The sequence below is a fragment of the Trichechus manatus genome, unplaced genomic scaffold (genome assembly GCF_000243295.1).
Source record: "Trichechus manatus latirostris isolate Lorelei unplaced genomic scaffold, TriManLat1.0 scaffold00104, whole genome shotgun sequence".
Taxonomy (NCBI): Eukaryota; Metazoa; Chordata; class Mammalia; order Sirenia; family Trichechidae; genus Trichechus; species Trichechus manatus.
In genome coordinates, this window is record NW_004444040.1 from 1263676 (window position 1) to 1283766 (window position 20091).

Below are 20091 nucleotides of genomic sequence, written 5' to 3' on the forward strand. Positions count from 1 at the left end.
CCTGGGCAGCCGCCAGAGCGCGCCTCTGGGGCGCCTCCGCGCGGACCCGGTGCGGGCTCCGCTCCCGCCCTCCCTGCCGGTTTGCAGCCCGCGCGCCCGCAGTCACTCAGGCCGCGGGGGAATCCCTCCACCTCCCCGCCCCGCGCCCCGGGAGGGGAGGGGACAGCGCGGCGCTTGCGGACCCGCTTTCTCCGAGGGAGCGCCTAGAGGCTAGCGCTCACTGAGCCGCCGGGACTTCGGCGCTGCGCTGCGCTCCTGGCGGCGCCCAGTGCCGTCGGGTCAGGCTGAGCTGCGCAGCCCGCAGCGTGCGCGAGACGGGCTCCCAGCGGTGGGGGCGCTCACCGACTGCGCGTCCTTATGTTCCCGGCTCAGGACGCTCTGCCCCGCGGCGGGCCCAGCCTGAAGGAAGAGCCGCTGCTGCCAGCTGGCCTCGGCTCGGTGCGCTCCTGGATGCAGGGCGCGGGCATCCTGGACGCCAGTACCGCGGCGCAGAGGTGAGCAGGCGGACGGGACCTGGCGCGCGGGTTGGACGGCTCCGCACTGCCTTAGTTCGGCTTGCTCAGCTGCTGGGGCGCGGGTGGGGGGAGCCCTAACTCTGGACAGTCCCGACAAGCTCTCCTGCCTACCCTGTCCCGAACGCTTACTCTTCCTTTTGAGGATGCGGGGCGGGCGGGGGCGGGGCTTCTGCCTCCACTCGGGGCTGTCCGGGCTCTGACTTCTGACTGTTGCCGTCCACCGCTCAGGAGAAGGAGGTATCTCCGCTGCCCGCAGTCCCTAGGCCTTGACCCACATATACCAGCGGTGGAAGGAACTGCCACCCCCCTTTTTGGGCAGTGCCCCTGTCTTCTCTGGTCCAATTCCGCGGCTCCTCTCTCTTTTCCCACGCCCCTCAGAGTTGGAGGGTGGGGGTACACGGAGCCAGAGAAGCCGCTGGGTGCTGAAGAGTGGGGAAGGAATGAGGTGAGCAGTCGGCTTTGCTGAAGTGATTGGGGTTGGGAATGGGGCACGGCTGCTTAGGTCCTGTCTCTGCTCAAAATGTGTTTCTGGTGGGTCCTGCTGGAGTCAGGGGGTCACTGAGAACCCAGCATCCACACCTATCTCCTCTGACTCCTTTTCGGGAGTCTGGGCAGGTAGCCTCTGGGGGAATCTGGAAGGGAACTTTAAAAGCTTGTTGAACCGTGCTCCCACAGCACCCGGACTCTGGGCTTTTTGTACTCCCAGCTGTGATCCTGGGTGGGGGGATGTTGAGATAGCCCATGGGGAGTTCATAGTGGTTAGGACTAGGGAGTGCTAACTCTGGAGGCTGCTGAGGCAGGGTGGGAACTGGGCTTCCCAGAAGGTCTGAGCAGCTGTTTGTCCAGCAGCCAAAACAGCTTCTGATAAGGAGTTGCCAGGGCAGACTAGAGGGGCGTGTGGGCCACACACTCACGTCCCCAGTCCTGCCCGGGGGGACACCACTCATAGTCCAGCCATCACCTCACCCTGTACCCCTGCACCGACACACCCCTTGTTTCATGCTCATGAAACCGTGTTCCTGCATACATATTCTTTCATGGCTGAGCCTCAGGGGGTGCCCCAGAGACTCAGTGTGGAGCTCATCTCTTCAGGACTAGGAAGGATCTTGCAAACAATTGGATTTCCATAAGTTTTACAAGTGATATAACTATATTCCAGAAAAACTGGAAAATAGAAAACAAAATCTCACCTCTCTAACACGACTACCATTATTTGTACGTAAATAACGTTCACCTTCTGTTTGTCAACTGCTCCCTCCCCTCTAGAAGTATTTTCATAAGCACTATGCTAATTTTTTTACAGCAACATGTAAAAAAAAAGTATTGGCATAGCGGCACTTATGAATACCTTGCGGGGAGAGGGAGCTGTAGTCAAACCTAGACGGAGGCATTATTTGTGTTTAAAAACAGGACTGTCAACATTTTAGTGTATTTCCTTCCCATCTTTCTTCCCATTAACATGTTTTTCCTGTGCTATGCATACAGTTCTTTTTTCTGTTGGTTTTTTTTTTTTTTTATTTAACTTGAGATGGTTATTTTCTTAACATGGCCCCATCTTCACCCCCACCACTGATTGTGTGGTAAGAGCTCCTGGTAAGAGTGGGTTGGGAGGTCCACTGGGGCTTCTGGGATTTAAGGTTCGTATTCCTCTCTGACCTAACCCTCTGTTCCCACCCTGAGCCAGCAGGTTTGATGAGGGAGAATGGGAGAAGGTACAAAGGAGGCAGTGCCCTGATAGCCTGTGTGGGGTGCAGGAAATATAGGGGTGATGTTCACCCCAGAAACTCAGGCTGCTGGCAGTACTGGGATTGGGTTTCCATCTCTGGGACTCAGAGGGCTTCCATAGTTTAAATAGGGACATTTCTTCAGGCCTGAACTGCTCATCCCCAAATCTGGAAACTTCTCTGTCTCAGGACACAGATGGGGGGCCCCACATGTTTGATTGACTCTAGAGCCCCCTCCTTCCACAGGAGAACAATCTAATCCTTTCTTCTCGTTCTTCTTGATGTTACCTGTTCTCTCTCCCATTTGTATCGTAATCCCCAGTCAGTTCTCTGCTCAGGTCTTTGCACCCTAAAACAACAATAACAAAAATCCCTTTCTCTGTCCCCACCTCCCTCTTCAATCTCTCCCTCTCATCTTTGAGAAACTTTCACAGTACCCCTCCACCACCACCACCAGTGCTGCTTGGGATCTGAGAGTCGTCTGGGATGCTTTCCTTGCCGTCACCCTACAGCCACCTGGTTGTCAAGGCTTATGGATTTTCCCTCTGTGTCCTACTCCCAGTCTCAATGCCCACAGCCACTACTTTTATCATTGAAACATCCTGGCCCTCCACCACCTTCCTCCTTGGCTTGAAGCGTAACTGCCCTGGCTTACCACCTAAGCTTCCTAGCCTATTGCCCCAGCCTCAGCTTCTCACCCCTCCCCCAAATCCATCTTCCATGCAGTATTTCCAGAGAACCTCTCTGATCATTTCTCTTCCCTGATTAAAAACTTCAGTGACTCCCCACTTCCTCCCGCATATTCAGCATTCAAACCCATCACAATCTGACCCCAACTTTCTCTCCCAGCCTCTGTGTGATACTTGGAATCCAAGAATGTTGGAGAACTAGCTGTTGCACTAGTAAGTCCTATCTTCTCGTGAACAGTCCCCCTGCCACCAGCACCCACACACCCACTGAATAGTCTTACCAGACTTCAGGACCCATCCCCCCAGTACCTTCTCTGTGGTTCTCAGTAAGTAAAGGTTCTTAGTACTAAGGTACTTGGTACTTAGTAGTAAAGGTTCTTAGTACTAAGGTACTTAGTAGTAAAAGTTCTTAGTACTGTCTAAGGATGCATCCTACAGGCCAGCATCTCCTAGCCTGCCTGTCCTGGTTTTCTTGCCCTGCCGGCCTGGGCCTTCCTCCAGGGCAAGGGTGGTGGCTTATTCATCCTTGTGTTCCCAGCACCTAGGACAGGCTTGAGCAGTCAGTAGGGGGTCCGTGAATATCTGCCAAAGAAAGCAGGAGTGCGTCCTAGAAGACTTCTGAAATCCCTTTCTGTTGGGCTCCCTTTCCACCTTGGTGATTTCCAGGTTCTGCCTGACACCCCAGGAACCAGGCACTGGAGCAGCTACTGTTTCCCAGTTTTAAAATGCCAAGGTTTTACAGGGGGTGGGTGGGGAGAAGGCCCAGAGCCTGAGATCAGTGAGGGAGGCTCTGCCAGTAGGAAGGAAAGTTCTGAGTAGAGGAGGGGCAGGGAGAGAAAGGGGCTGCATACTCTTAAAATGAAGGCAACAGAAAGCTGATGTTGGGGGCCAGCAGGCTCTCCCTAGTACAGAGCCAGGGACAAGGAGCCCTGCAAAAGGACCCCTGGCCATTGCTGTGACTGCCCTGTGCTAAGCCACCAGGACTTTATCTCTGTGACTCATATACCCAGTCCCGGCCCACCTTCTCCAGGTTTCCCTGCAGAACCAAGTCTTCCTGCTGGGGGCTCAGCACAGAAGTAGTTCTCTTCTCCTTCCCAAGTGCTTCTTAGCCTGGGAAGGCCCCTGATGGGCCCAGGCCAGCCCTCCCCCATGAAGAGACCCCTGGAAGACCCAGGCCAGTCCTCCCCCTGAGCTGGCCCCAGCACAGGAGCAGGGCCCCTGAGAGGGAAGCCAGCTGGGGCTGCTTTCCTGTAAGCAGCTGCAGGCTAGCCTCCCTGCTAGGAAATGCTTTTGTTTGCTTTAATAATTAATAGCTGCTCCTCAGCCTGGGCCTGGCAGGCAGGCCTGTGGGTGGGTGGCGGGAGGGTGGGCAGAGGGAAGTAGGATGGCAGTCTTTAGGTGGGATGGAGGGCAATTGTGAGGCCAAGAGGAAGAGTGGGAGAGCAGGCTGGTGAGACCCTCTCCCTCGCCCCCTCACCTCCTCCAGGGACCTTGGTCACTGAGACAGTTTCCTGGGGCAGGTGAGCAGAGGCGGTTCCTTGGGCGGTGGGAAGCCTCCTCAAGCCTTGAAGCCTCGTCTCCAGCAGGACCCTTTGGACCTGGGATCTGGACAGCTGCCCCAGCACCAGGCCCTCCCTCTGCCTGCATTGCTGAGATGGGTGTGCCCCAGTTAAAGGCTGCTTTTGTCTTCCCTGGTCTGCAGCTCAGGCTCTAGCTAGTCATGTCAGGGGCTGGGCAGGGCTAGGCCAAGGGGTCTTGGCTGGAGGGCAGGAACTGCCAGTTCTAGCTTGATTATGGACAGTCCTAGGAGCCCAGGAGATGCCTGCAGGGGAGAGCAGGGGCTGGTGGTGAGCTTGGAGGAAGGGAGATGTAGAAGAAAGGAAGGGAAGGAGCACCAAGAAGTGGGTAGACATAGAAGTCATGCCAGGATGGGGAAAAGAAGAGCTGCATTAGCAGAGAGAAACTTTAGGGAAATTAGAGGCAAGGGGTGAGAGGCAAGAGACATACGCTCTTTGCTCCTTCCACCTCCTGGTGGCAGTGGGGTCGGGTGGGAGGGGGCATCAACATTGCCAATGACCTCAGGGCTCGTCCCCATCTCCCCAGCATCTCAGACCCTAGACTGATCAGGTCCAAGCTAAGAACCTTGAGCTGTCAAGGCTGGCAAGAGTTAGGATCTGAGGGAGGGAGGAAGGCGGGAGGTCTGGCGGTACCTCTGGGTGGACCCCAAGGTTCCAGCCTTGCCCACTGTCCTCTGCGGGAGTTGGGATTGTTGTTGGTAAGTTGATCTTTTTTATAATAAGCATGTAGTCAAGGAAAAAGCTCCTGGTTGGCACACATGGTTAAGCACTTGACTACTAACCGAAAGGTTGGCATTTCAAATCCACCCAGAGGCACCCAGAAGAAAGGCCTAGCAATCTTTCTGAAAGGTTACAGCCTTGAAATCCCTGTGGAGCTCAGTTCTACTCTGACACACATGGGGTTGCCATGAGTTGGAGTCAACTCAATGGCAACTGGTTTGGTTTGGTAGTCAAGGACGTAAAGAACGCAAGCGGTCTTCTGAGGAGAGAGCACAGGCTGCGAGGGAGGCCTGGTCTCTACTAGACAGTGTGGCAGGGTCCAGCAGCTGCCACGAGAAGAGCCTGGGGCATCTTGCTCAGTCTTTCAAAGGAACCTCTTCACGGACAATAGCAGCTGGACAGCTCTGCTGCCCCAGGGTGTCCCCACAGGCACCCCGTGTACTCTGCTGCACAGGCCACCTGAATGGCCCAGGCTCTGAAGGTCAGCTTGCCCTTGATGTTCACGTGAACCTGGATCTCCAAAGCCCACGCACAACCATGTACTACACGGTAGTTCTCCTCCAACCAGAATATATCTGTGCAAACTAAAGCTTACCTGGGTCACAAACAGCCTGCTTTAACATTTGGTCTGTTTCATAACAGACCATGGGAAGGAGTGAGTGAGGCATGGTGGAAATATGAAAATGAGCACCCTCTTCTCTCAAATTTGGATTCTTTAGCACAGGAGCAAATGCCCCACCACCTCAGCACTCCCCCGACTTGACCGGAAGACGTGTGAACATTTTGTCAGAAACACTCTTTTTAAGAAAGCAAGGAAACGTGTAACTCATTTTGGAATCGTACAAAAGTGGTTAATGTGGCTGTTCTCGTCACTCAGTGAAGTAAGCTGCATTTGTCTGAAAAACATGTTTATGTGGACTGCTTTGTTCACTAATGCTGCTAAGTGAATGAAATGTTTCTGAATTATGGGCTCCATCAATACAGGTGAGCAGAGCGACTTTTATTTGTCATAAACTGATAGGTGTCAAGCTGCACTCAGGCCCTCCAGGCTGTAGATTTATTGGCTTCCGTCATAGCCCAGGCCTCTGAATAGATGGTATAGTTGGTACCCCACCCATATCCCTCAAAACCACTTGCTGTCAAGTCAGTTCTGACTCATGGAGACCTCATGTGTGTCAGAGTAGAGCTGTGCTCCGTAGAGTTTTTAATGGCTACTTTTTTCATAAGTAGATTGCCAGATCTTTCTTCCCAGGTACCTCTGGATGAACTAGAACCTTCAACTTTTTGGTTATCAGCTGAGCTCTTAACTGTTAGCATCACCCAGGGATCCTCACATCCCTTAGGAGCCTTGGTGAAGGGCCTGCTTCCGCTGCCAGCATCTGTTTCCCTTTGCCTGAGGGCTTTCTCAGGTCGCCAGAGCTTGCTCTGCCCACTTGCAGGCAGGCCAGAACCAAAATCAGAAACCAAACCCACTGCCGTTCTCATAATGACCCCTATAGGGCAGAGGAGAACTGCCCCATAGAGTTTCCAAGAAGCGGCTGGTGGATTTGAACTGCTGACCCTTTGGTTAGCAGCTGCGCTCTTAACCATTGCACCACCAGGTCAGGCCAGAAGTACCTGAGAAATAACAGGTACTTGTTGGCTAACAGGTAGTTGGAGGATAAATACCCCAGCTCCCTTACCCTTCCCTGGAGTGGCATGACTCTGAGGCACGTGTTCTGTACTGTTGCCAGAGTTCCCCAGTGGGATCAAACCCCAGTTGCCCACAGTGGTAACTTGTTGATAAAAACAAATAACCAAACCAGTTGCCGTAGAGTCTGTTCCGACTCCTGGTGACCCCATGTGTTTCAGAGTAGACCTGCCCTCCACAGGCAACCTTTCGGAAGCAGATCACTAGGCCCTTCACCTTTATTTGCCTCCCCTTCTCACTTCCTCACTCCCCTACCAGTGTTTCCCAAGTAAAACTACTTGCATTTGAATCCTTGTCTCAGGCTGTGCTTCTGGACAAACCAAACCAAACCCTTGGCCTCTACTGGCTTCAGAAACTCTCCTTCCTGCTGCCCTCCATCTTTCTTTTAGATAAAAGATACATTATCTGTGGACATTTTCCAAGTTTCCCCCCACATCCCGTGGCTATCTTGGGCAGCCCCCACTTTGGACACCACTAGATCAGAGTCACTGGCCTTTATCCACATCTCTTTGCCTCTAAAGCCAGCTGGAGAGCAAACAGTGGCCCCCACTTCCCACCCGTATCCCACACATCTCTGCACCCAGGATGCATCCAGGGGCTCAGACTGCTCGGCACTCCCTGTGTCTATCTCTTCAGTTGTCTGAGTGCATCTCTATATTGCTTTCTTCCTGTTCTTTAATCTGGGTTTGTTTTCTCATTACAAGAGCATCAGCTATTCCCAACGGAGAGAAGAGCAAAATTGTCCGCTCCCCCCTCCCTCCTCTCTCTTTTTGGGGCTTGCAGTTTCCATTCCGCAGCTGTTGATTGGTCACCTGCTGCACGCTGGGGGTGGAGGTGCCTTGTGGGGAAACCAGGAGAAGGAAGGCATAGTCCAGACCTATCTCTCCCTCTGGCTTCTTACTCCTTCTATCCCTCCCAGCCAGCTGCTCCTGATGTCATCTTCTGTCTCTTGTTCTTAGGAAATACTAGGATGTCATTAAAGCAAAACCTGCCCTCATTTTACCTTGATTTCCCCCCAAGTCCCATAGTGGGCAGGGGTATGAACAGCAAAGCTGGAGACATCCACAGACAATGAATACCCCCGCGTGCCCAGCAGGGGTCCTGCCCATTCTGCAGTCCTCACCTTGTCTGCAGGGGCTGGACCATATTAATATTGTTCTGTTGTTTTGCTAGTGATCCTGCTGCGAGTTGAAAGCTAGCCATTGCTTTGCATGGATGGGTGTAGGGAGATTCTGACCACCCCCAGCCAGGGTTCCCTTTCCTCCTGAACCAGGGAGGATCTGCTGAGCTGGGTGGGGAAGGGCATGATGATGCTCCAAGGTCTGCAGTCATGACAGGTAAAGGCTCAGGGATGTGGAACTGAGCCAGATCCAGCTCTAGGGTAGGGCACAGGCATAAGAGGCAGGGGAGCCCCTCTGCGCCCCCTCAGCTGGCAGCACTGGAGACTGGTCCACAGACCCCAGGGGTACCTGCTCTCTTCCCCTTCCTCTGGTCCCGTGCCCTCTTTCCCCAGGAATCCCCTCTTGGGAAGAGGGATGAAGGGAGGGTGAAGGCAGCTTGGCCTGGGGCTTAGGCCAAACTCCTCAAGTCTGGTCCTGAGTGCCCAGGAGCCTGGCAGAAACTGGCAGGCAGCCAGGTTCAGGGACAGACTGATGTTTGCCAAGGGGGCTGGGTGGGAGAAGAAGCATTGCCTACGGCTCAGGTCAGCCCTGTTGATTTACTCTGTACTCATTTTTTGTCTGAATCTTTTATTTTTTTAATTGTACTTTAGATGAATGTTTGCAGAACAAATAGTTTCTCATTAAACAGTTAGTACACATACTGTTTTATGACAATGGTTAACAGCTCCACAGCGTATCAACGCTGTCCCTTCTCAACATTCGGTTCCCTATTACCAGCTTTCCTGTGCCCTCCTGCCTTCTAGTCCTTGTGTACTCATTTTTTGAGGCGCTCTGGTGGTGCAGTGGTTAAAGTGATTGACTAAAGGTCTGCAGTTCAAAACCACCAGGGGCTCCGCGGGAGAAAGCTGTGACAGTATGCTTCTGTAGAGATTTACAGCCTTGGAAACTCTATGAGTTGGAATCAACTCGATGGCAGGAGAATTTGAAATTTGGCCTGGGCAGTGGTGGGGGATGTCTGTGTAGGAAGAGCACCTTAAGTTGTCTAAGGGGTTCCATTTTCTCAGCATCCAGATGGCCAGGCCATAGTGATCAGCCCCTCCTCTGCCAAGGCCTCTATCTTTCTCTATCCCTCCTCCCTCCCTGGTATCTGAGAGCCTTCCAGGCAGGCACCTCTCCTGGGCTAGATGACAGGACAAAAGGGCAACAATGATCTAGGATTCTTCCACAAGCCCACCCCCTCCGGTCTTCTCTCTCCCTAGGTGGTCCTGAAATCTGTCCCTGGTGGAGTTCAAGTTAAGCCTGTCCGGGGAGCAGGAGGGAGGAGCTCAGGGCTGATGCATCGTTAGCATATTCATCAACAGTAATCAGGGGCCTGCTGTGAATGAAAGGCCTCTTTGGGCTTCCCTGGCACTCAGCAAATGGGAAGTGGGGGGTAGCTGGTCAAGGATAGACTGAAAGACCTGCAACCTAAAGGGGAGAAGGGAGGAGGACCAGCGAGAGGATGCAGGTAGGGTGAGGTCCCTGGAGGAAGAAGTATCCCTGGGTGGTGTAAACAGTTAATGAGCTAGGCTGCTAACCAAAAGGTTGGAGGTTAGAGTCTACCCAGAGGCACCTCAGAAGAAAGGCCTGGCAATCTCTTTCTGAAAAGTCAGCCACTGAAAGCCCTATGGAGCACAGTGCTACTCTGACACACATGGGGTCACCATGAGTCGATGATGACTCCAGGCAACTGGTTGATGGGGAAGAGAAAGTGTTGATGGGCCTCTCCTCCCCCTCATCTTGATCAGGGGCAAGCAAGACCCATCACTCTGCGTCCTAAATCAGCATTTCACATGGACCAGTGGAACTCCAAAGCAAGATTTTAGGGGGAGGAACAATTTTCACTTTATGACTTCTGTATTTATTGTAATCTGTGTAAGTAAAAACATAATGAGCACCTCAAGCCCATTACATCCTAGACATTAGAGCTCAGCATGAAGCCAAGTAAAAGAGTGAGTTGATCTGAAGAAAAATATTAAATAGTGATTAATATGGCAGAAGTTGTCACAGGGGCATGTCTACGATGGGAATCTGGGAAAGCTGGTTCCACCATCCTCATCCTCTCCCCAGTATCCCTGCAGCAGCCTCTCACTTGCCTGCCATACTACACCCTGTCTACCTGCAGCGTCTTCTAAGCCCAGCCTGACATTGTGTACTGCCTGGCTTCAGAAGTTTCTCTTGGCCTTTCGTCATATTTCCCAAACCATGTTCCTCAGCAAAAGTGCTCTGTGGTCAAGAAGCATGGTGTATTAGTTATCTATTGCTCTATAAAAAATTATCCCATAATTTATCAGCTTAAAACAATAGGTATTTCATATCTCACACAGTTTATCTGAGTTAGAAATCAGGGAACAGCTTACCTGGGTGACCTGGCTCAGGATGTCTCATGAGGCTGTAGTCAAGATGATGGCTGGGGTTGCAGTCAACTGAAAGCTTGACTGTGGCTTGTGGATCTGCTTCCAAGATGACTCACTAACATGTCTGGCAAGTTGGTACTGGCTGTTAGCAGAAGGCCTCGGTTCTTCTCTATGTGAACCTCTCCATAGGACTGCTTGGGATCCTCACCACATGGCAGCTAGCTTCCTCCAGAACAAGTGATTCAAGAGAGAGAACAAGGCGGAAGCCACAATGTCTATTATGATCTAACCTCAGAAGTCATATGCCATCACTTCTGTTAAATTCTACTGACCACACAGACCAATCCTGATACAATATGGGAGGAGACTATACAAGGGCATGAGTACTAGTAAGGATCATTAGGAGCCATCTTGGAGGCTGGCTACCCAACACAGGGAGCACTGGCCTGAGCCAAGTCCAACAGGGCCCAATCCTGGAGAGTGTCCCAGGGTCCCATATACACCCACGTGTGCTGTGAAGCTACATTTCCCAACAATTGTGGCTACAGCACCCTTTTGTAGAGGAGGAGCTGGAGCTATGGGAGATCTAAGGAACACACTGGAAGACTTTGGCTCAGAGAGGAAAGTCCAAACTCCTTGGCCTGGCTTTTGTGGTCCTGCAAGGTCTGACATGAACTTACCAGTGCAAAGTCTTTTCTCCTCATTTCACTTTTTGAAATCTATGGTCCAGTGACACCAACTCCTCACACTTAGAGCCATTTCTTATGCTGTTTGTTCTACCGTTTTGCCTCCTCCACGTGTTGAGCTCGTGTTCATTCCTCAAGGCCCAAGGAGAGGGCCGCCATGTCCACGAAGTCTTCCCCTCATCCCTCACAGAAAAAATTAATTTTCCCTGCTTTGCTTCTATAGTTTTTTATATAGCAATATCTTTTGGGGAGCACCTACCACTTAGTCTCGTGTTAGAGCTCCCTGTATCTGTCTTACCTCCACTTCCAGGCATCTAGCTCCAGCCCCCTCATTGCATAGTACATTATTGGAGTTCAGGAAATATTTGTGGAGTAGGGCCTTGCTTCTTCTCTTCCTTCTGTCTTCACCCTGGCCTTGCTTCTGGGAATGGTTTCTAATAAGCTAGAAGAGAACCCTGGGCAAGGTAGACTAGAAGGTCCTCCTGCCCAAGGGAGACAATGGTTGTCTTCCCCCAAGTCTTTTGGCATGTCCTCTATACCTGAGGAGGTTCTTCCCCACCTCCAGTCGTAGCCCAGGGTCCAGGTTGGGCAGACGAGCGGCCCTGAGCCAATTTAATGTCTCTGAGAGCTTGGTGGACATCATCATTTCCTAGGCCACACCACAGGCTTGCAGAAATCTCAGCCTTGGCTGGGGCACAGTGGGATATTTTTTCCAGTAACTTTTAGCTACTCCTTGGTGCCCTAAAGGGACACGATGGGCAGTCACAGACGCCTCTGGTCAGCAAGAAATGAGAAAATGAACGGATGGATTGCTTCATCCATTTGGTTTTGGAGATCAGCTTTTCCAAATATAGGACCCTGGAGAAAGGCTTGGGAAGGGGCCTGGCAGGGATGCCTCCCTTGCAGCCACCTATTGTGGCCCTGTTCCCAAGGGAGCAGGTGGGGGTGACCTTGGTCCTGGGAGGCCTCTGGCTGGAACCGAGATGGCCTTGGCCAGGGTGAAAAGGGCTTGTCCAGTTTGATTTCTCGCCCGAACTCTTCACATGTCAGAGCCAAGTCTGGGCCAGCCTCCTACCTGGCCAGAGGCTTGGGGGTCTTCCTCACCAGAGAGGGTGGTTTTCCAGCTCCTTTCCTCCTCGCAGTGGTGTGGGCCTGGCACGAGCACATTTTGAGAAGCAGCCCCCCTCCAACCTCAGGAAATCCAACTTCTTCCACTTCGTGCTGGCCATGTATGACCGGCAGGGGCAGCCTGTGGAGGTGGAGCGCACAGCCTTCATTGACTTTGTGGAGAAGGACCGAGTGAGAGGCTCGTGGGCTTGCTGGGACGGAGCACGGGGTGGGATGGGAGGGCTTGAGGGACCTCCTTCCTCTAAGGCAGGTGAATGGATAGATGCGTGGATGGGTGGAGAAGGGTGGGTGAATGGATGGAAGGGAGGGAAAGAGGGTAGGTTAGGGAGGAGGGTGTGGGGCAGGGGAGCATGGAAGATCACAGGGAGCACCTGAGCATCCTCCCCATCTTGTCCTTACAGGAACATGGAGCTGAAAAGACAAACAACGGGATCCATTACCGCCTCCGGCTGGTGTACAACAATGGTGAGTGGAGTCCACAGACCCAGAGGAACTCTGGCTACCTGGTGAGACCCATAATGCCCTCCTGGTCAGGGCTGAGGAGGCCCCTGGCGCGCCAAGTGGGGAGGGTCTGGAGTGTGGTACAGCTCTCAGACGCCACAGATCTTCCCACACAACAAGCCCACTCCACCTTCCCCCACTAGGACTTCGGACAGAACAAGACCTCTACGTGCGCCTCATTGACTCCATGTCCAAGCAGGTGAGCCACCCTGGGGGATGCTTAGGCCCATCTCGCCCTCTGCTTGGACTCCAGGCTCTGGGGGAGAGCACCCCATATCTGAGTGTGCATTCTTGTCCCTGTCCTTGTCTCTCCTGTGCCCTCCATCCCCACCAGTCTAGCCCCCGCAATTCCTGCCCCAGCCCACAGCAGAAAGATATGTGGCTCTTGCCCTTTAGACTAGAAACGCACGGTATTTGAGCAAAGACCCTGTGTTAGCTTGTGTTCCTAAAAGCCCAGCCTGAGATGGGGATTCAGGTGCACAGGGTTTATTGGGGTGGGCTGGGATGCTCTCAGGAAAAGAGGAGTGAGGGAAGCAGGACAGGGCTGAGCAAGGGTGTGGTCTCAGCTGGAGTCTAGTCTCTGTGAGGATTCTGGAGGAGTGGTATCAGAGTTATCCCCCTTGGGGAAAGGAATCCAGTCATTGGCTGGGGACCACTCCTAAGGGGAGAGTATGCCTTCAAGACATTTCAGGCAAAGCAGCCCCCAGCTCCTGAGAACAATTCTCAAGAGAAGGCTCTTAGCAGCCCACACTAACTGCAGCTGAGAGGTGGGTGCTCTGGTCCTGTACAGGAATCTGAGTGGGGCCCCAAAAGCTTCTACTACAGACCCTCACTACCTTGCTGATGAGGAAGATCCAAGGAAGGAGGCCTGGGGGCCAGCTCTCAAGAGGAGGAGAAATCACAGTGGTCTGGGATGGCCTTAGAGACATTCAGAAGTCCTTCCTGGCTTCCTTTCTTCCTTCCTTCTCAAGCATTTATGGAGCACTACAGTGTGCCAAGCACAGCCTGAGGAGTTCTGGGAAGTTGAAACCTGAGTAAGACCTAATGGATTCTGCCCAGGCAGGGCCCCCAAGTCTCAGGGCTTTTCAGGGAAGTCGCGTGTGCTGGTAAGGAGGGGGTTGGGTCTCCAATGGGCCAGATTAGTGGTCCTAGAATAAGAGGCAGGGTCTCTCTGGCAGTCTCCACCCAACCCCAGCACAAAGGAAGAAATGATTTGTTTTCAGAAAAGCTGTGGTCTCTGAGGGGAGGGGGAGTCCAGGGAGAAAATTGTTGCTATTGATTGCCCTCGAGTCAATTCTAACTCATGGCGACCCGTGTGTGCAGAGTAGAACTGTGCTCCATACAGTTTTCAAAGCTGTGACCTTTCAGAAGCATCTCCAGGCCTGTCTTCCAAAGCATCTTTGGGTGGGTTCGAACCACCAGCTTTTCGGCTAGTAGTTGAGCACTTAATCATTTGCTCCATGCAGAGACACTCACAAATAAGGGAAGGCCAGGAGGCCCAAGGAATTATAAACTGGGAAGCTAGATCTGCAGTTTGGGAAGCTCACTCCTTTCTTCAGAGCAGAGAGTGGAGGCTGGAGACCCCATGAGGAGGCTGATCCAACAGTCTAAAAGGGAGATGGTGGCCTGGGCTGAGGTGATGGGGAGGAGGAAAGAAGTAGTGGGGGCTCTGGGGACTGATTAGCTGCCAGGGAGAGCTGAAAGAGACACTCTGTGAGCAGGAAGCAGAGGTCCACTAGGGCCATGGAAACAGCCTGCACACACGGGAGGACGCTCAGGTACGGGGAGGAGCACGATGCAGGTTGGGGATAGGAAGGTGTCCCCCCACCGCCAGAAGCTCTGGTCCTTGTGATCTGGGGACCTCTTTGTCCCCACACAGAGCTGCACCCGCAGAGAGCTGCCTGCAGACAAACAGAATCTGCAGACCACATGCCACTCTTGCCCACAGTGACAGTGGTCCTGGTTTAAGGGGAGAGCTGCAAGCTCCTGCTTTGCTCTCTTGGGCCTCCAGAGCAAGCTGGAAGGCATGATCTTCCCCTGGGGCAAGGCCTCCACTAGGCTTAGCCCCTCCAGCCCATGCACTTCCCCTCCCCAGGCCATCATCTATGAGGGGCAGGACAAGAACCCAGAGATGTGCCGAGTGCTGCTCACCCACGAGATCATGTGCAGGTGAGATGGGCTGGGTGATGGGAATGGAGGGATGGAGGGAGGGATCTCCCCGCCACTTTGCCAAGATGTTGCCAAGGACTCCCACAAGCCCTGTCCCCTGTGCCTCTGCTGCTTGCTGCTCCCTGGGGAGGCCTAGTGGAGAGAGGACGCAGGAGAGAAGCCCCTGGGAGGAGCGCCGGCTGAGGCCAGGGTCCTTGAGGCCCCATTAGCCTGGCCTGTTTACGTGACTTCTCCGAGTGTTGTTGCTAGAGAGGCCGCCTGCTGATACCGCTAAGCTTCACTAATAAAGCTCGGGGGAGGGGCTCGCTAGGGAGGTGGGGGCAGGGCTTGGGCCAGGTTACACCCGGGGGCCACTGCCCACAGGGATTAGCTCAGAAGCAGGAGGAAGGAAGCTGCTGGTTCCCTTGTGAACCTCAGTGCACAGAGAAGGTGGGCAGCTCCAGGGGGACACAGCTCTTGACTCCCTCATCCCCATCACCCCAGAGCTTTGCATTTCTAGGCAGGGTCCCCCCAGCAGATAGGAGCCTCAGAGGCAGCTCTTTATGCATAGAGAAGAGTGTTTGGGACTGTGGCTACCCTTTGGGAAGATAGTGACAGGGAGAGGGCATAGGGGCTTCTGGGGTGTTGGTCACGTGGCATTTCTTGATCTGGGTACTGGTTACATGGATGAAATCCCTTTGTAATAATTCATCAAGCCGCCTGCTTACAATCTGAGCTCTCTTCTATGTGTAGATTGCTTCAGTGAAAGTGGCCTGCAGCGTGCCCTCCTGGATCTTCCAGGAGCAACATACCTTTGGGACAAGGGTTTCCTGGACAACCTTATCCCCAGGGCTGGGCTCTCCAAGTCCTTAGGAGGGACCCTCACTGTCCTCCTCCCCCTGGCCCCGGGATTCCGTACCTTGAGACAGGACATCAACATCCTTACCCCTGGGCTGCTGTGGCAAAGGGCTAACCCCGTTCACACACGCACACAACACACACACACAAACACATACACACACACACACATACACACACACTGTAATCTCTTCTTCATTGCCTTCCTTCTTTCCCTCCTTCCTCATCCTTCCTCTAGCCGGTGCTGTGACCGGAAGAGCTGTGGCAACAGGAATGAGACACCCTCAGACCCTGTGATTATTGACAGGTACAACTGGGGGAGGGAGCCAGGCTGGGAGCTGCCAGGCCAGGGTGGGCTGGGTTCAGCTACAGAGCACAGTGGCTCCATGGAGGAGCTGGGCTGCCCGCCCTCCCACCAGGGCCCCATGCTGGTGGGCCCTTAGTGGAGGGAAACTGTCAGGGAACAGGCAGCAAACAGCCATGGCCTCCGGAGGGAGGCCCCTGGTGGAAAACTTTCTGGCCAGGATTTAGGAGCTGCATTCCCTGATGGAGGAGCCCTGAGGAGTGCAAGGGATTGGAGGAGGCCATTTGAAGGGCAGGAGAGGGAGCATGGGAGGGAGGAAGTGAACTGTCACACAGAGAGAGCCTGGGGAGAATGGAGGCACTGGCGTGAGCATGTCAGGGAAAGCTAAGTTCTAGTTTTGGTTCCATCACTTTATGCTGTTTGACGTGACTTCTCTGAATGTCCATTTCCTTTATTTGAAAAATGGGGAAATAGATGACAGGTTTCAATCATAGGACTCTCAAGGTGATGCCCATGACAATGCATTCTCCCACCAGAATTTTTTAAATTATTTTATTTCTTTTTGAAAAGGGAGTTCATATACAGAGTACAAAATTCCAAAGGTACAAAAGAGTAAGTAGGCAAAAGTAAGCCCGTCTCCCACCCCTATGTATAGCATACTGTACACACTCTTAAAAAAACAACAATAACAAACCAAACCCATTGCTGTGGAGTTGATGCCAACTCACGGTGACCCCATGTGTTACAGAGTAGAACTGCTCCATAGGGTTTTCTTGGCTGTAATCTTAACGGAAACAGAATGCCAGGCCTTTATTCTGCAGCACTGCTGGGTGCATTCCAGCTGCCAACCTTTAGGTTAGTGGTCAACCACAAACTGTTTGTGCCAACTAAGGACCTTCTACAAACTCTTTCACACTTTACTTTTTTTGGTAATAATGTATCTTAGAGATCACTCCATATCAGAACATAAGCCACTGTCTTATTATCCTTTTAATAGGTAAAACACATGGTTCAAAAATTGAAGAAAATTAAAAGAGTTTACAGCAAAAAGACTTCCACCTCTGCTTCCCACCCATCCATTCCCCTCCAGATACGCAGCCTTTGTTACCACTTCCTTGTGTATTCTTTCTGAGATCATCTGTGCATATATACAAGAAAATACATAGATTATTTTTGTATCCTTTACCTTTATTTTCGTAAAAAATGGTGGCATGCTAAACACACTTTGAACACCTTTCTTTTTTCACTGAACAATGTACATCTGGGAGCTCGTTTTCTACCAGGATCCAAGGGGTCTCCTTTTTCTTTTTTGTGTATATTGTATGGATGGACCATAATTTCTTCAAAGAGTCTCCTATTGATAGGAGTTTTGGCTGTTTTCATTCTTTTTCAGGGATAAACAATGCTGCAGTGAATAACTTTGTTCATTTGTCATTTCACATACATGTGAATTTATCTCCGAGAAGTAGAAGTGCTGGGTGAGAGGATATATGTATTTGTGATTTTGATAGTTTATGCTGGTTTACCCTCTGGAGAGGTGATACCCGTTGACTTTACTACCAGCAACTGTAAGGATGTCTGTTCCCACATTCGGCCAATTAAGTGTGTTATTCATTCATTCAACAAATAATTTTTGAGCACCTGCTTTGTGCCAGGGTCTATTCTATATGCTAAGGACTCTGCAGTGGCCAAAATGGACAAAAAGCCTTGAGTTTATGGGCTTACTATCTAATAGAGGAGATGGACATAAATTAATTAAATGATTAAAATGTACAGAATGTTAGATGGTGATGAGGACAAAGGAGAAGAATAAAACCGTGAAGGGAGATTAGGAAGTGCTAGGGAAGGGAGTATTACAATTTTAAACAGAGTGCTTAAGGAGGACCTCACTGAAAAGATGGCATTTACCTGAGGGAAGTGAGGAGTGAGCCATGTATGTATCTGGGGGAAGATTTTGTTGTTAATCATTTGTTTATGGTTTTTGCATTTATTCCATCAGTGATTGGCTTGTGTTTTTCTTTTTTTAATTTTTTGTCTTGTAATGTCCTTGTGTGATTTTAACGTCAGTGTTATATCAGCCTCATGATAGCCTTTATTGTATTTTCTAACTCTTTATTGGTATCATAAACCGAAAACCAAACCCATTACCATCGAGTCAATTCTGACTACTAAAGACCCCGTGTGTTACAGACAGAACTGCTCCATAGGGTCTTCTTGACTAATCTTTATGGGCGCAGATCTCCAGGCCTTTCTTCCAAGGTGCTGCTGGGTAGGTTTGAACCGCCAATATTTAGGTTAGTAGTCAAGTGCAAATCGTTAGTGCCACTCAGGGACTCTATATTGTACTATAGAGAAATGCAATTGATATTGGCCTGTGGATCTTTGTCTTTAGATTTGTTTTGTTTTGTTTTGTTTCCACATAGCCATTATTTGCAAAAATGACTTCTTTTTCCTATTCAATCCTTAAATATTTTATTTCTTTTTCTTATTTTATTGCGCTAGTTAGGATCTCAGGTACAGCCTTGAATAGAAGCAGTGGTAATGAGTATTCCTATCTTGTTCTTGATTTTAAAGAAAGTGCTTCCAATATTTCACTATTAAGAATATTGTTAACTTTAGTTATTTGGCAGCTATGCTTCCTTAGATTAAGAAAGTTTGCTAAGAGTTTTTATGTTTTGTTTCGTTTTAAAGTCATGAATGGATATTGAATATCATATGTTGCTTTTCTCTATGTGGATTAAGACAATCATATAGCTTTTCTTCTTTAATTTATTAATGTACTGAATTACACTGATGGATTTTCTAATGCTGAATTACTCCTGGTATAAAGCTAACTTGATGATGACCTTTTTTACATGCTGCAGGATTTGGTTTGTTAATAATTTGTTTATGGTTTTTGCATTTATTCCATCAGTGATTGGCTTGTGTTTTTCTTTTTTTAATTTTTTTTTTTCTTGTAATGTCCTTGTGCGATTTTAACATCAGTGTTATATCAGCCTCAATAATTGGATGGTCATGTACTCTCTTTTACTATTCACTGAATTAGTTTGCATTAGTTTGGAATGATTTGTTTCTGTAAAGTTTTTTTCGGATTTTCCTTGAGTGTGTGTGGGGGGAGGGGACGATTTTTAAACCATAGATTCAATCGTTTTAATTATCATAGGACTATTTGAGCTTTCTATATTTTCTTGATTCTGTTTAGGTGAGTTATATTTTTTAAGGAATTTGTACATTGTACCCATGTTTTCAAATCTGTTTCCATAAAGTTGTTCATAATGTTCTTTTATCTTTTTTTTAAATCTCTTCTGTATCTTATAGCTGTGTCCCTTCTTCATTCTTGATATTTTGTATCTTGTCTTTTTCCTTGATAAGTCTGGCCAAAGTTTTGTCCCTTTTATTAGCCTTTTCTAAAAACCAAATTTTAGCTCTGTCAATCTTTTTCTATTGTGTATTTGTCTTGCATTATATTAATGTCTGTGTTTATTATCTCCCTTCACTTCCATTTGGTTTATTTGTTCTTTATTTCTAACTTCTTAAGTGGGATACTTAGCTCATTAATTTTTTTTTAAATTGTACTTCAGGTGAAGGTTTACAGAACAAATAGTTTCTCATGAAACAGTAGTACACATATTGTTTTATGACATTTGTTAACAACCCCACGACATGTCAACCCTCTCCCTTCTAGATTTTTTTTTTTTTTTTTGGTGAAAATATACATAGCCAAAGATACACCATTTCAAAAATGTCTACTTGCACAGTTCAGCGACATCGACTACGCTCTTCCAATTGTGCTGCTATTCTCACTTTAGATGAAGGTTTACAGAACAAAATAGTTTCTCATTAAATAGCTAGTATACATGTTGCCCTATGACAATGGTTAACAACCTCACAACACATCAACACTATCCTCACTCAGCCTTGGGTTCCCTATCACCAGCTTTCCTGTCCCCTTCTGCCTTCTGGCCCTTGTCCCTGGACTGCTGTGCCTCATTAGTCCCATTCGGTTTTATGGGGCTGTTCATTTCCCGGCTGAA

At 50.2% G+C, this 20091-nt stretch overlaps 1 protein-coding gene across 1 annotated transcript in view; it reads left to right on the forward strand.

Moving 5' to 3' along the window:
• Positions 1-357: 357 nt before the first annotated feature.
• The window catches only part of EBF4 (EBF family member 4), a 56211-nt gene continuing 36477 nt past the window's right edge, over positions 358-20091 (forward strand). Inside the window, exons 1-6 of the mRNA XM_012557472.1 lie at positions 358-494; positions 12261-12417; positions 12648-12711; positions 12891-12946; positions 14843-14916; positions 15992-16060. Of these exons, the coding sequence (XP_012412926.1) occupies positions 358-494; positions 12261-12417; positions 12648-12711; positions 12891-12946; positions 14843-14916; positions 15992-16060 (557 nt within the window). The remainder of the gene's footprint in view (positions 495-12260; positions 12418-12647; positions 12712-12890; positions 12947-14842; positions 14917-15991; positions 16061-20091) is intronic.